Source organism: Styela clava, chromosome 10, assembly GCF_964204865.1.
Source record: "Styela clava chromosome 10, kaStyClav1.hap1.2, whole genome shotgun sequence".
Lineage (NCBI taxonomy): Eukaryota > Metazoa > Chordata > Ascidiacea > Stolidobranchia > Styelidae > Styela > Styela clava.
In genome coordinates this window covers 15094646-15110037 of record NC_135259.1, presented here as the reverse complement: position 1 = coordinate 15110037, position 15392 = coordinate 15094646, and the positions used below count along the sequence as shown (strand labels likewise).

Genomic DNA, 15392 nt, shown 5'->3' with positions numbered 1-15392 from the left:
ATAAAGACATACAGACAAATACCTATCAACATACTTACCGATTAAAATCGATAAGTAATGATCAACGCCGAGTACATCTTTACCAAGTACCAATACTACTAAATAACTGATTGCGCCATTTCGAATTTTAAGTTATACGTTTTGAGAAAAATACAGGTAGCCTATACGTTTTCAGTTATACGTATACCATTTTCACGTTCATATTCGATTGCTTTCATTCCATTCGATTCAGTATTTTATCTTTACCAAGTTAATGCATATATTTCATTTTATTCAATTAAATTAAGACGCAGAAGTGCTGGTAGGAAAAAACTCCTTTGCTTCGCAAAAAATATGGAAAATTTGAAAAATCAATCAATCACACTATGTGATTCGTATGTTTAGGGAGACCATAATTACAGTTAGAATGGGCCAGTTTGTAAAAGTGAGTTGAGCACAGAGAAGGGAAAATAAGTCTTCAACTAAGATTCAATACCAGTATCAATTCGGTATTACTGCCGTTTATCTGCTAGATTTCATTCCCATTGAATTATTTGCATTTGCTATCCATGCATTAAATCTGTCTAATGGCAAGGTAAGTGTGGAATTTTGCAATTAAACAAATAAGAGGAAATTGAATCAAGTAAGCGTTTATTGTGGTAATGATCTTATTCATCCTACTAAAACGAAAAAAACTGAAATGAACATTTTGAATATCTTAAGTGGCGGAAACCCTTTAAAGATGAAAATATATTATTTATGTATAATTAGTCGCAAATTATCCTGAATGAGATTATTCAATTTATCATCGAGTACCCAACAAAAATGATTATTCAAAATGTTTGTAGCAACGATTATATCAGAATTTTTTTCATTACCTACGTGATTCTAGACTCTCTGTCCAACCTACCAAAATGAAATTAAATGTTAACTGATATATTGACGGAAAATCATTATACTCAGAAACATTCATAGACTTCAAGAGTTCAATATCAATATAGAAAATCAAATCCTTATGAATTCGATATTAATATCAAATCCTAATCTAGCAATTATGTCTTAGCTCTCATGATGAGATTATGATCAAGCACAATTTGATTTGAGATTTATCGACACAGGTTATGAGAGAATTCATTTTGTAAAAGACTAACCCATATTGAAACTAAAAATAGACGTGGATCCTAACCGATTTACTATACCTGTCTATAATGCAAAAGGGAAAATGGTCGATATTTCCAATATTAATTTATTACGATTAAAGTACATGAAGACGTATACTCTATTGTAGCAGTAAACAACCAAACAATACATGAAATTTACAATCATAAATTGGTTTTGGTATATAGGTGCTAATTTTCGATTCTCTTCATCACTTCAGTATACTAAAATAACTTTTCCCATTTCGGCAATTTTAACCCATTTTTTAATAGTCGAAATATCGATGTTTCTTATTAAAACTGTAATAAAATCAACTTATAAAGTTGTGTCGGAACATTTTTTATCCCCCATCAGTATGGGAGAAAGTTGTTTATATTACTCATTATTATACCTAAGGAAACATTTTATGAAATCATAATTCTCGTTCGGTTCACAGTTGCTGTATCAAACGTCAGTCACATCTCGCGAGCAGCGCCTTATGGTTATCTGATTAACGAAAACATCTTAGCATCCTACTTCAGTAAAATGTATCAATTCAATTACTTGTTCTCAACAGGATAATTGTTATGCAGTAATTTACTTTTTGATCCTCAAGTAGTAAACGTGGAAGCAGTTACTGAAGGTGGTTCTCCCCTCAGGGAATATGTGAAACGATATAAATTACTCAAAGCAGACAAGACACTCATAATCCGAGACTCTCTTCTTGTTTACGACTATCCAACGCGAAGAAAATGAAGCATGAAATTCGGTGTTTTGTCTTATTGTCTTTTATGCTTCTGATGTCATCCAACCTTGTTCATACTCAACTGCCCACGGAAGGACCTTCACAATCAAGGTATGAGTATTCCTTAACCGTATGTCCAAATGAAATTGCATCGCATATATACTTGTTAGCGCTACTGTAAAATTCTGAAAATTGTATTTTAACACGTATTTGATTTTGATCATCACAGATTGAATTGAATGCATTACGATAAAAGGAAAGTGATATATTATATGTGATCAATTTAATTAGCTAATATAAATACATATAACATCGAGTATTTTAGTATTCAGATGTCATGCGATTGTATTTTGATGCTATTACACTTTTTTCATCCAAATTATCTTCATCAATCAGGAATTAAATAAATATATATATATATGTATTTTTTATTCAATGTATATATATATATATATATCTAAACATTTCAAATTGAATGTAATATATTTCTGTTATATAGAAAGTTTGTTTGGGGTGAAATAGCCCTCATGATAAGCATATCAATGAAAGTATAGTCAAACGAAAATTCATTGATTCTCCATCTAAATATTATTTAATTTCTCATTTTTAGGCTAGGCAACACCCCACCGTGGCCAGGAAAGAAGAAACGGGACGTTGGAAAATTTGATAGAATTGTAATTACAGGTTTGTTAGTGGAAATTGCTCAGAAGTTTGTTGAATATACAAGCAAGAGACAACGTAAAAGTTAAATAGCATTAGAGCAAAAATGCTTTATACCAGTGATTCCCAAAGTGGGCGATATCGCCCCCCAGTGGGCGAAAACGATACAGAGGGGGGGCGAAAAAGTCTAAGGGGGCTATAGGGGGGCGATTTCGCGAAACCTGTTTTATGTTCGGCGCACTTAATTCTGTACTCTGTGTGCATTGGCAGGCTTGAATCATGTGGGCGATATTCACACGCGAATGGATTTCTGGTCTCGTCTTCGCAGTAAGGTAAGGTAGTTTGCGTATCCCAGTGGTCGGCAAAATACGGCCGGAGTAAAATAATCTGGCCCTGGACGATTCACTGAATGGACCTTTCCCCGACCTTTGACTGCGGAAAATTCTTCCCATACTTTACCATTTTAAAAGTTTCGGGGCTTATTTTAAGAGTGGTTTCGCGAGTTGTTGCCTTTAAAATGGGGTATTTGTTTCAAACTATCATTCTAATACACACCATTCAACAATCTGTTTTTCAAAAGTACCGATAAAGAATTTTAGCCTAGTCTATCACAGCTATTTCTACACTAATTTTTGATTGCTGTATTTAAACTGAAACTCATGGAAAGGCAAAGTAATCATTGACTTATTTGATTTATATTTAAATTTCCGAAAAACAACTAAAAACTAACGAATATAATTCAAAAATGCGAAAATGAGGAAGTGTTCACGACCACGCCTGAAAATCTGTCTGAGTGAGAGTGTCTGAGCGCCTGAGCGGATGCGAAAGGGGGCATTGTTCCCTTTTTTTGCATCTTGCTGATTGGCCAATGTCACGAAGTAAACAAGGAAGTCTATGCCCGGGGAAATATCCAAACGGCGGTTTTGACGATGAAATTTTTTTATTTATAATCTACGCTCGAGGAGTAAATTACATTTTTTTACGTAACAGAATTTATCGTGAGACACGTTTAGACTAAATTATACTATATCCTAACAATCTAGTGAACAGCCACTCGTTTAACGAGCCTACAATGTAATTATAATTAGACAAATGAAAACACGCAGAAAAGTTGATGCTGAGTGCAGGGGTTCAATAGCGCAGTAAATATTCGAATATATTGCGAAGCAATAAGAAAATAAAACTCATATTCTAATCGAGAGATTCATCACTGCTTAGTTTTTGTAAGAATGTATCTTCTTAGAGAGAAAATATTTATCAAAATTTCACAAATCATGCGAAAATATTCACTTCGATGTTTGGAAGTACATATTTGTGCAAATCATTATTTTCGAAAATGAACATTACAAAGAACAAGCAAAGAAGTGGGTTTGTTGGTGCCAATTTAGAAAATGTTTCAATCTTGGCGTCGTAAAGCTATCCAGCGTGATGCAGCAACGAGACAGTGTCACATTAAATATCATTGTAATATTTTTTTAATAAGACGACTGAGTTGAGTTCACGAATTGTCGCAGTTTTTGCGTGCTGTTCCGTTTTTAACTTCCAAAAAATATATGCGACCCGCAAAAGACTAGCAACCCTGAATTTTGTCCTGCGAGCGACATAAAACTTGCCGACCCCTGGGCCGTAGCCGATAGTCAGTCACGGCTTCTTCCACATCCGAGTCAATGAATCAAAAACAAATGGCTGGTAATTGTGGAATGGTGATCGGACTGGAGGCCGTGATAGGATGAGGAATCAGGGATGAATTTTTCCGAAATATTTTGGTGCAGGTCATCAGGCTGTACGAATGAATGAGATGTACCTTTGTTTTTATTATTTTAATGTGAAATGGGGTGAATTTAGAAAGTGAAATGTTATAAGGCAAGAGTACACGGCGGTTTTTGAGGTGGTAGAACCCTGGATTCTTTCATTTTCGATCTATTATATGGTGAAAAAGGGGTTTTCAGCCGTGCTACTATTGCTATTAAAACAACGAAATCACCTTTCCATCAGTAAACGGGGTAATTTTAGATATAATAAATAACTCGCTGAAGAACACCAAGCTCATCTATTTCATTAAAAAACACCATAAACTATTATTTGTGTACTTATTTGGTCTGTAATATATTCGTTTCTGACTGTATATTTTTTGTAGTGCAGGGGGGGCGATGAAGTTGCATAAACTACTTTAGGGGGGCGATGGTCAAAAAAGTTTGGGAACCACTGCTTTATACCACACCATGTATAGCATTTTTAGATACCGTACCATTTCCCATGTATCCTACACAAAAATAATAACTTGTGTATTCAAACACTTTTTCTACAGATAATGTGAATTATCGTGTGTAGTATTTTAGTGATTATGCAAACTGATGCATTGTGGTGTGATAACGTTTATCCCCATCGTGTGTTGACAAAATACAGCAAAACGTTTTCTTCCCAGTACGCCACCACGTTTTCTTCCCAGTACGCCACCACGTTAATCAAACAAGTAGTCTAACGCAGCGCAAATTATATATATATATATTTCATACATGTTAACGAATAATTTTTTTTCTTGTGCAGATGACGAATTATTCTTTGACGATAACTGACAAATTAATAACTGAATGATGATTTCTGCTACCACGTTCTGTGACATCATGAACGTTCTTTATTTTTTTGTAATTTGTTAACGGCGTGATAAAAGTTATGAATAATTTTCATTGTGGAAATATTTATTCATAAAAATTTGAGTCTTGTTAGATGGAATAAATTGACTGAGTTTTGTGAGATACGGGACTTTGAGTTCTATGTTAGTTGCGATCTACGTATATCAATCTCTCATAGGCATGTATTCCAGGCCGAGTCAGGACTACGGTACTTTTTGTGTACATATGCTTTCTTTGCGGCTCTTCAATTTATGATGTTTCACATAGGTTAAAAAGGGCTTTGTACAACTAGAAATGGGGTTGAATATTGACACCTCATCTCAATCGACATTGGAGTGGTCCTTTCGGTAGGGCGCTATGCAGCGGAATTAATTTTTATGACAGATACACAACGGGTAGTTTGGGGATCGACTCCTGAAACATTCGAAAACAGATATGTGTATAATTGTGGCGAACCTAACTATGGAATTTGATGTTATTTAACCCCTTTGTTTTATTAGTACGCGAATTCAGTAAATAGGTCAGTGCCCTATTTCTCCTCGGATTATGATCCTTGCTTTCGGTATATTCAGACGTCAGACTGCCCTTAACTTCACATCAGCGGTTATGACTAACATGTGCTCCCAAACTAGTTTTCGTTCAGAATTCTGTGATCACACGACAGCCTGTCATTAAACAACAACATGCAAATTTTTCCATGTACAGATAATCATCTCAATCGACCTAAATCAAGATTGTTATTGTCTAGGATACTCTGTTCATATTAGCCTTAATCAAAGCCTCTGGTCAAGTTACAATATGAAAATAATTGATATTAATAGAAGAAAATGTATTCTGTAAAACGTAGCACCAAACTTACTGGAATATGTAAAAAAAACTTATCAAAACCACCTAGAAAACGATTCATCAATTTTCTGTGAAGTATACTGTCCTGAATGAACATTCAAACACAGAGAAAGAATGAAAATGAACGCTTCTGGGAAACATTTTTCATGAAACATCATATCAAAACAATACGCATTAAAGAAACTTTTTTAAAAAGTATTTCATTTCAGATGTGAAGACTAGAGCAATATTGAAACATGATTCTTTTCATTTAGTTTTCATGTATTACTTGCATGAGTGAGGAATACCAAGCCTTGGTTTTTTAGTTTCGTTCATATTTTTAAAAAAGTTTCTTATATCTTCCTCAGTAACTACTCGTCCATCCTGTGCAAAGGTTCGTAGGTAATCAGACAATTTACTTTTCATTTCATTGTATCCTTGTATGACTTCAACCTGTTGAATCCGGTTCATACCGCCAAGAGCTCGCATCCCTTTATCCATCGTTGAATCCGGTTGCTTTGCGGCACCTTTTTCCTCATATTCAGCTACTGTGTCATCCTCTTGAGTCAGATAGGAAAAATCTTTCATTAGAATTTTACATTTTTCGCATTTGCATAGTTTATTGCGCCAAACATCGGGCCAGAATGCAGCACTGTCTGGAAACTTGCATGCATTGTAAACTTGTTTTAAATACTCCAATCTGCATTGTGATTTAATGAATTCTTTTTTATAAATTGGTTCTTTTTTAACTGAACCATTTGTATTCAATTCCTCAGATTTGATAATAGTCTTCTTTTCATTCGCTTGATTTATATTTGTATCACATGTGTTTGTAGCATCGATTTTATCCTCACTTTCGCTCACAGATACCTCTTCTGCTTTATTGATTTCATCTACTTTTGATTCAGTCATGGTGGTTACAATAGAATTTGCAGTGGGCTTTCTATCAATGGTGGCAGATTGCAACTCTTTATTTGATATTTCATTCAATGTCTCAGAATTTGTTGAAGCATCACTGCACTTTTCTTCAATTTTCACCAAATTCGTAGAACCCTTCAAATCAGTATTATCACCTTTTTCGTCTTCTTTTTTGTCCTTACTTGGAGATTTCAAGACATCAACAATAGCGCTTTCATAATGAGTATATTCCCAGTTATAAAACCACAAAAACTGAGTTTTATTCTCCATACACATATGGCATATCATTTCAGAAAAGTCAGAACCATCTGGGATACCTTTTCCATGCAAATGTCGACTGTGAAACCAATCTTCACATATAATACATTGTATCATTTCATCGTCTATCGAGTCTTCTGGATCGGGGTATGGACGATCACACGTACAATATACACCTTTGAAATTATGGTTGTAAGTATTTCCTTCATTTGTTGAATCTTTATCAGGATAAAAATTACATTTAAAATCTTCGAATTTATCATTCCCACAATCACAGCGGAAGTTCCTCTTCGTGTATAACTCATAAAGTTCATGGCCTTCATGGCAATCTAAGGAACAGGCTAGGCATACACCTGCACTATCTGTAGTCTTGCAAGTAGCGCAAGCATAAAGAGCTTGTCTTTTCATATAACCTTCATTGTAAGTGCATTCCTGATCATCGCTGCCACCAAGAACGGCATTTGCAGTTGATTCTAGCTCTGTATCCTCTTCGATTATGTCTTGCAAGGAAACCACCGGATCTGTTTCATCTTGCTCGATTTCATCGTGTTTTCGTTTTTCTGCCATGACTATTTTTCTGTTACATTTAACGAAAGGTGTTTCTATAGTAGGAAAAAGTAGTTGAATCTTCGAAATTGGGTTTTGAATTTGAAGTGAAACTCTTACAATAAATAAGAACACAAATCTGAGAACAAAAAAAAGGAGTAATGTACAGTATTCATCATAGTATGAGAAAATCAGGATCAAAATCCCAGAAAATACATGGATTAGTTACAAATCTAGTAAAAATGTAAGAGCAGAAATAACAGCGAAACTCATTCGTTACTGATTAGTTTCGGTAAATACATATAAACTACCTCACATAGTTTTGACCTCACAATATAGAATATACATATTATGTCAACAGCTATTTTATCCAAGTTATTAAAGAGAATTGGTTAGACATAGTAGAGAGGTCAGATACAACTACAGCATTCTTGCATTATACGCCTACGGATCCACTCTAGCGCAAAGGCATTGAGGAAGGATTGGGAGTTAGTTTCTCGCCACCTCTACTGATAACGATAAATTGCATTGAAATTTTTTAGTACTTTATATTGTACCATTCAAAAATCGATCATCATAAACAAGCATCCAATGCTCAAGCATATAACGGTGTATAGCAAAAAAAGTTTCAAACAATAAAAAGTTCGATGAAAATCTTGGGAATCAAACCATTGCTGCTTGAATATTAATTAATAACCAAATAAATTTTAGCGCAATTCATCAGTGGACATCAAGCTCAACTCCGATCCATCTGGTTCAAATCAATGAACTTGACAATGAGTATCACACATGAACGTAAAATTCGGCGTTTTTGGTGGCTTACAAATTGTTTCCAGAGGAATTACCCCAAGGTGTTTTTTTTGTGGCAGAGAATTTAAATATTATCTGTAAAAAGATATTTGTCGAAAATTTTCGTATCAATCAGTAGCCTATACTTCATCTGGTTTTTTTAACACTTCAACTAATTTAGGACCAATTGAAAAATATCGCCGAACAGCTTGTTCATCATTTTCCATTCTTACTTTTACAGACTTGCGAAAAAATCCTTTAACATCAACAATTGAATCTTTTGTAACATCGTTTGCAATGTTTTCATAAACAGCAGGTTCGAAGCTGGTTACGTTACAATAAATAGGTCGATATTGAGGTTGAGAAACGTTCAATAGGAATGTGTATCCAACAAGAGTTTCATCCTTTAAATATATTGGTTTAGGATTAAGAACAACTTTTCCAATTAAATGAGCTTCGTTTCTGAACATGGCAGGATCGAATTCATTTTCGTCCTCTTGGGATGTAAGATTGTCGTTTTCGAACATATCATTTCCCATGTTTTTTCGATGTCCGGTTGTGGTAAAATTACGCAAAACTTTCGGAAATCCATGATGGTTTCGCCCAAAAAATAGCTTATGTGCAAATGATCTTATCATTATAGAGCATTCAGATAATTGATCTCTAAAACAAATTAGATAAAATATGTTTTATCAGAAAAAGACAGTCAATTGCAATAACTAACCTACATTGGCACAAAGCTTGATCTGATCTAATCCTGCCATGACAGATAACAACTCTCATGTTTATCATGTCAAAGCATTACATGCTAGCGAATTATTTTTGTGTTAATGTACAGAAAGGATCACACTTGAAATAACTAGGTTTTACTGAAGCTTGAAGGTTTCCAATTTCACAATTATTTTGAAGACAAATGTCAATGTAGAAATAAACAAACAAATTTATTTCAAGTTATGCTGTATACAAAAACCCGAATTTGTCGTAACGAAAAAAAAAATGAAATTCCAATTCATTAGTTTCAAAAGGGCTCCCAAAGCTTGAATATCAAACCTTACTCTGTTGATAATAAATTAATGGGAAATCATTCGATTAAGTGAACAACTGAATATCTGTCTCATGGTGGACTATTAATCAAAAATTCAAAATCAAACCAAAGTAAAACATGATAAATGATTCCTAAAGCAATTTCCTCAGGAAGCTCAGGCTGATTGAACATAATGCATATTCGAATATGAGTATTATACAAATACGCCATGGGACAAGATACAGAAAAAAATAAAATTCATTCTAGACATAAGTAATAATTGTTGAAAATTATGTTGTTTAATTTTGAAATCTACTAAATAATATTTAAAAAAATGTGATTGAAGGAAAATGAAATGACAAACAAACAATCGGGAATAACATAATCTAAAATTATAAAATAAAAAGATATCAAACAAATTTAGAACACATATTAAAATATAGAATTGTAGATAGAATTGTGTATGTGATATATTGGAAATTCATTGCACAATGCATTAGATGATATGTTTAAAAATGACTTAGAACATTATATTGCAATTTTTGATGGCCCTATATATACATACAGAATGGTTCTACTTCTATATAATATTTGATGTTGGAGGGATTCATTTTAGTATAATGTGATATTGCCAATAACAAAAATAATGCAGTATTTTTTTTGAGTGATAGATAGCAGTAATGGTCAATTAGGTCAAGGACGGTGAACCACTGACCCGCGGGTCACAAAGTGACCCACTGCGTTTTATCCGTGATTCGCCAAGGCATGAATAAAATAAAAAAATGCTAACATATCAGTGATGAAAATTGATAAAACCAGCCTTATATTAATTTAACAATAACTAAACTATTATAATGTACCGACAGTTGTTCATTTCTGCGGTCAGCTATTAGCTCTGACATCGTTTAGGACATAACAATGCAATTAATGTGTTAATTTCTCGCAACGTCTTTTCTCCTTTTAGGGGTTATATGAGAACTAGATGCTACTTTGCATTTTATAGTTTCTAGCCTACAATACCGTTGAGAAAACAAAATCTTTCAGATATGAAATATAAACCCTAGAAATCCGAAATAACAATAGAATAGTGTAAAAGTGCCTTAATGTGGTTGAAAGCTGATCGAGAAATATAACACTATCAGAGTGGAATTCCCTCCAAACTCTTGGGCACCATAAAATAATTTGCCGCATCATCCAAAACGTTTTTGGCAATTCATATGTGTGTTTTAGTATTCTAATTTCATAAAATCGAGTGCCCCAATAAGTCCCTGATAGGAGTGCCGCATAAGTAAAGCCCAAAACTACACCAACAGAAGCTTATAAGATTTGTTTCAAAAGTTTCTTATAGATACAAACATTGATTAAATATATGTGACCCACTCTCTTCCTGTTTCGTGATAAAAAATATAATTTTTGACCCATTCATGGAAAAAGGTTCGCCATCCCCAAATTCTGAATGAAAACAAATTTAGTAAAACACGAAGTCAACTAAAACAAATTCTATAAACATTATTATAGAAATGCAATATGATTATTGTGTTATTCGTCTTTTAAAGTAAAAAAGTAGCAATAACAACACCAATTCTTGGCACTTGCACTTACGGGAACACGGTATCACAAATATGAATTTCACAATTTTCCTTTCAATAATATGCATGAATTCTAGAAACATTTGATTGGCAACTGAGTGTGATAAATTAATTAAAAAAACTAGTATAGTATTTACTGAACAAATATTTTAAACAAACCCCAATGTTTTGATAATGTGTTGCTGCAAAAAATAGTTCTTTTAAGAGGAAAAATATATCAATCAGCATTGGACCAATTACTCAGTTAAATTACCTCTATCAAACAAAAATATTCACCCCTAGGTGTCAGCAAATAATTGCAAACAGAATGATAGACTGGAATGCCATTTTATATGTATTATAATACCAGTACCATTCAGGTATATTTTTTGAGATAAGTATTGTGAAGTATTCTTTTTTATTTATCTGCAGAAACTGATTATCAGGACCAAGATATTATTAATGCTATAAAAATGCTATATGAATACTATTATAATCAAAAATCATTAATTAAGTGTATCTTTACTGAGAATGGATGAAAGTATAAAAACTTACTTTGAATTTGAAATATGAAAAAAGGGATATGAAAGATTAAATAATTTGGCACAACAAGAAATTTATGGATTATTTTTTACATATTTGTGTATGATAGTACAGATGCAATACCACATATAAGGCACTTAAATGTAGAGGATGTAATAAAGTTGATAACACAAAAGTATTGTCACAATGTCTGTCATTAATGAATTGAGATGTACTACGCTTAATTAATAATAAATATATTCATAAGTGCAAAATTGGTAAAAAGAAACAGAAATATTTCAGTAACTGATTTATCTTGCAATTAAGTCTTCTTGTATTTCTTCAAGTGTTTTACCTTTGGTTTTGGGAATTATTTTATATATAAAAACAACTGACATTAAAGTCAGCAATGAATTTATAAAGAACGGCCAACCAACACCGCCACATACTTTTGAGAAATCTAAAAATGTCATTGAAAGTAACAATTGTATAACCCAATTTAAACTTGTGGAAATTGAGAAAGCAATCCCACGAACTTTGGTTGGAAATATTTCACTCAAAAATATCCACGAAACGGGACCAAAGCTAAATGCATAAGCTGATACAAAAGCAATAAGAGAGAATAACACAACCCATCGTGCTATTTCCGAGCCTGGGACAATCTCAGTATTGAATGTTTGATTGGTGTGATTAGTCATACAAGAATCAACAACACCGATATTGAAGCTTATTGCACAACACGAAATAATTAATAAAGACACAAACATAACCAAACTACCAACAATTAAAAATGCTTTTCTTTCATATTTTTCAACTATGCTTATACATATTGCTGTTGATATTAATTTTGCTACACCAAGACCCACAGAGCAAAACGAAGCCATACCATTGGCTTTAAAACCAAATGACACTAGAACAGTTGAGGCATAGAACAGCAAGTTAGGTTGTCCAGTTGCCTGCTGAATCACCATTAGGCTCAGACCAATAAATACACTATATCGAGTTGCAGTGTCACGAAATATATCACATACATTACATTTTGGATTATTTGAAGTGTAAATAAAAGATTTCATTGCATTCCACTCGTTTAGGGTTTCGTCTGACGATTGATCATTGCACTGCAGTTGGGAATGAATTTGTTTAGCTTCCTCTATGCGACCTTTCATTAGAAGATATCGGGGACTATACGGTAGAAAACACACAGTAACAGTCATGGCCAAAGCTAAAACTAGAGATATTCCAAACATCCATCGCCATCCACTTGAGGTATTATATGCAAATGCAGCGTTGGAACAATATGCCAAAAGGAATCCCACAGTGATTCCGAGTTCGTTAAACGACACAAGAGTTCCTCTGAATTTTGGCGGAGAAATTTCAGAAACATAAATACATTCAGAAGCACTTGATAAAGCTATGGCAGTCCCAAGAATCAAACGTCCGCAAATAAGAATATTATAACTTTGCGAAGTCGCAACAATTATCGCACCAATCGCATATAATACAGATGACCCAATAATGCAGGCTTTCCGACCAAAATAATCCACAACAAATCCTGCACAAAGAGACGCCAATAATGCTCCAATAATTACGGATCCAATTGTCATTTCTTGCTCAAAACATGAAAGTTGAAAGTATTCTTGAAGTTGAACCAGTGCCCCTGATATTATTCCCAAATCATATCCAAATAAAATTCCACCAAGTGTTGCAAGCACACTCGAGAGCAAGATATATTTATTTCTGAAAGCTCCATTCAATTTACGCTTGCGCGTTGAAACTTGCGGTCTGAAAAATATAGAAATAATCATCAACAGTTATTTGGTCCTTTGTACTTACTGTTGTACATTATAATAATTATTTTCACCATTGTCAGATTGTGGAGTTCAAAATAAATGAGACTTATATCTAACTGTCCGTCCGTGAGAGCAGAAAACTTATAATTCATTAAAATCTTAAATTTTATTAAAATTCGAATTTTGTTTGAACGCTGTCTGTAACAATGATCTAAATTATAACAAATTTAAATATAAGTTTATTTCGACTCCATAATCAGCATAAAAGACGATGAAATAATTGAATAAAACAAAATAAATAAAACTAATTACAGAATCAGGAGAGCGAACAGAACTTCAAATAAGGTTTAAACCTGTACCGGTACCTGGTACAGTCCAGTTTTTCGATTGAAAGGTGTTGCCAAACTCAGAAACTGCCAAATGAAGTGGTGCATTTCGGCATACCAAAAAGGACGGTACCATATTAAATTAATTAAAAATAGCACACACATACAAATTGCCTACTATCTTTGAAAATATCACCATACCTTTGCAATGTCTGACTATGTTTTTCTTCGTATATCAACAACTCATGTTCAGTCTCCATTGTATCTGCTGCTGCAATGTCTGAATGACCCTGTTCTTTTCTCGACTGGATGAAAAGACAGCACTATCAGATTCAGACCGCGATGGCACTGCCACTAACGATACGGTGGGAAAAACGGTACCGAACTTAACCAGACTACCAGACGCGATTACCGCAGTCCGTGCTCTGGCCTCTGGTGCGAGGCACTGGTACAACAACAGCAGCATGAGAACTGTGGCCGGCGGGCAAATATGGAGGGTATTCATTATCGCCGCTGAGCGTCGCCATTTTGTTTTATGTGGGCATGCGCGGAAAAGTACTGTCTGCTTCCCCGCGACGTTGGACTGGTTTGGGCTTTTCGATTGCGATGGTGGCTCGTGCGTCTGGTGGTTCCAAATTGCTGCGTACCGTTGTGTAATGGCGATAGCCGTTACTCACCAGACTTATCGTTCTACTCTTTCCCCAAAAATGAAGAGAGCGTGGATTCACAGTATTCGTCGCGATTCTGGTAAATATTGGCGCGGCGGTGTGGCTCAACGGGCTAAGCGTTAGGAATACGCTCGCCACCGCACCTCTAATTACTCTGCGTCGGTTCGCAGGTTCGAATCCCGTGCAGGGATGGTTATGTGCGAGAGGATTGCTGGACTCCTCGCCGTCGTTGGGTGGTTCACGTAACCGCTGGTCGGTTACGGCTTCCTCCACCAACAAGTCCATGCTTCCGAAAATAAACAATACAGTATAACTAATCCCATACCCGACTTGGAATGGTAACCGGACGAGAGGCCGTGGTTCACCATATGGATAAGCCGTATTATCGGCTTTCCTCTCCCCCGGGATAAATATGTAAATCCTATCCTATCCTATTTTCAAGTAAGTCAGTATTTTGTGGCAAATTTTTTTTTCTTCTGGTTTTAATTTTAGTTTTTACCTGATTTTCTCTTCTCGCTTCTACTTTAGTTATTAGGCTATATTTATGCGGTTGTAGGCTACATGTGAGTGTAATTGAGGTGAGCACAGCCCACGACTTTCTTTTACAGTTTTAGCCACAATTAATTCAACTAATGATTTGGTTTCTACGAGACTAACTACTTAACCTTCTTCTATGCTTTTGTGCCGGCAGATCGGTATGCGTATAATGCAAGGATGCTGTAGCAAAAGTAAAGATAACTATCCTAAGTGATTCAAGAGTCTTGCTGTGAGTCTTAGTGTGCAGCAAGACTCTTGAATCACTTAATTAAATTAATTTAACTCCTGCTCTTTTCAAGTCTTAGTTATGGCTCTTCTGATTCCGTAGACATAATAAGTGTTTATTCTGTCAAAATCTTCCTGATGTACTGATTATGGGAATCAAGCTAAACTTAATAACCTATAATATTATTAGGTGGGCATACATTGATTCCTTGAAGCCTAGCTTCACTTTAGTTGGTGTTATT

The 15392-nt window shown here is 34.5% G+C and overlaps 2 protein-coding genes and 1 long non-coding RNA gene across 3 annotated transcripts; 1 reads left to right on the top strand and 2 right to left on the bottom strand.

The window, feature by feature from the left end:
• Positions 1-1813: 1813 nt before the first annotated feature.
• Positions 1814-5219, top strand: LOC120337979 (uncharacterized). Its single transcript, XR_005569048.2, has 3 exons — positions 1814-1972; positions 2472-2545; positions 5069-5219. It is a non-coding gene; the product is annotated as an uncharacterized LOC120337979 (long non-coding RNA).
• A 621-nt stretch (positions 5220-5840) lies between these two features.
• Positions 5841-7723, bottom strand: LOC120338489 (putative E3 ubiquitin-protein ligase UBR7). Its single transcript, XM_078117528.1, has one exon. The coding sequence runs from the start codon at positions 7720-7722 to the stop codon at positions 6265-6267; it is 1458 nt and encodes a 485-aa protein (XP_077973654.1). The 5' UTR covers position 7723; the 3' UTR covers positions 5841-6264.
• A 1429-nt stretch (positions 7724-9152) lies between these two features.
• Positions 9153-14520, bottom strand: LOC120338488 (solute carrier family 2, facilitated glucose transporter member 12-like). Its single transcript, XM_078117527.1, has 2 exons — positions 13922-14520; positions 9153-13386 (listed from the first exon to the last, which is right to left on the bottom strand). Exons 1-2 carry the CDS (start codon positions 13978-13980, stop codon positions 11916-11918), a joined length of 1530 nt encoding a protein of 509 aa, XP_077973653.1. The 5' UTR covers positions 13981-14520; the 3' UTR covers positions 9153-11915.
• Between the last annotated feature and the right edge of the window lie 872 nt (positions 14521-15392).

Excerpts from the sequence above, each read along its gene's own strand:
- LOC120338488 (XM_078117527.1), bottom strand. The coding sequence starts at position 13,980 with ATGGAGACTGAACATGAGTTGTTGATATACGAAGAAAAACATAGTCAG. Across the intron at positions 13,387-13,921 it reads CATAGTCAGACATTGCAAAG|ACCGCAAGTTTCAACGCGCA; the intron begins GTATGGTGATAT and ends TATATTTTTCAG.
- LOC120338489 (XM_078117528.1), bottom strand. The coding sequence starts at position 7,722 with ATGGCAGAAAAACGAAAACACGATGAAATCGAGCAAGATGAAACAGAT.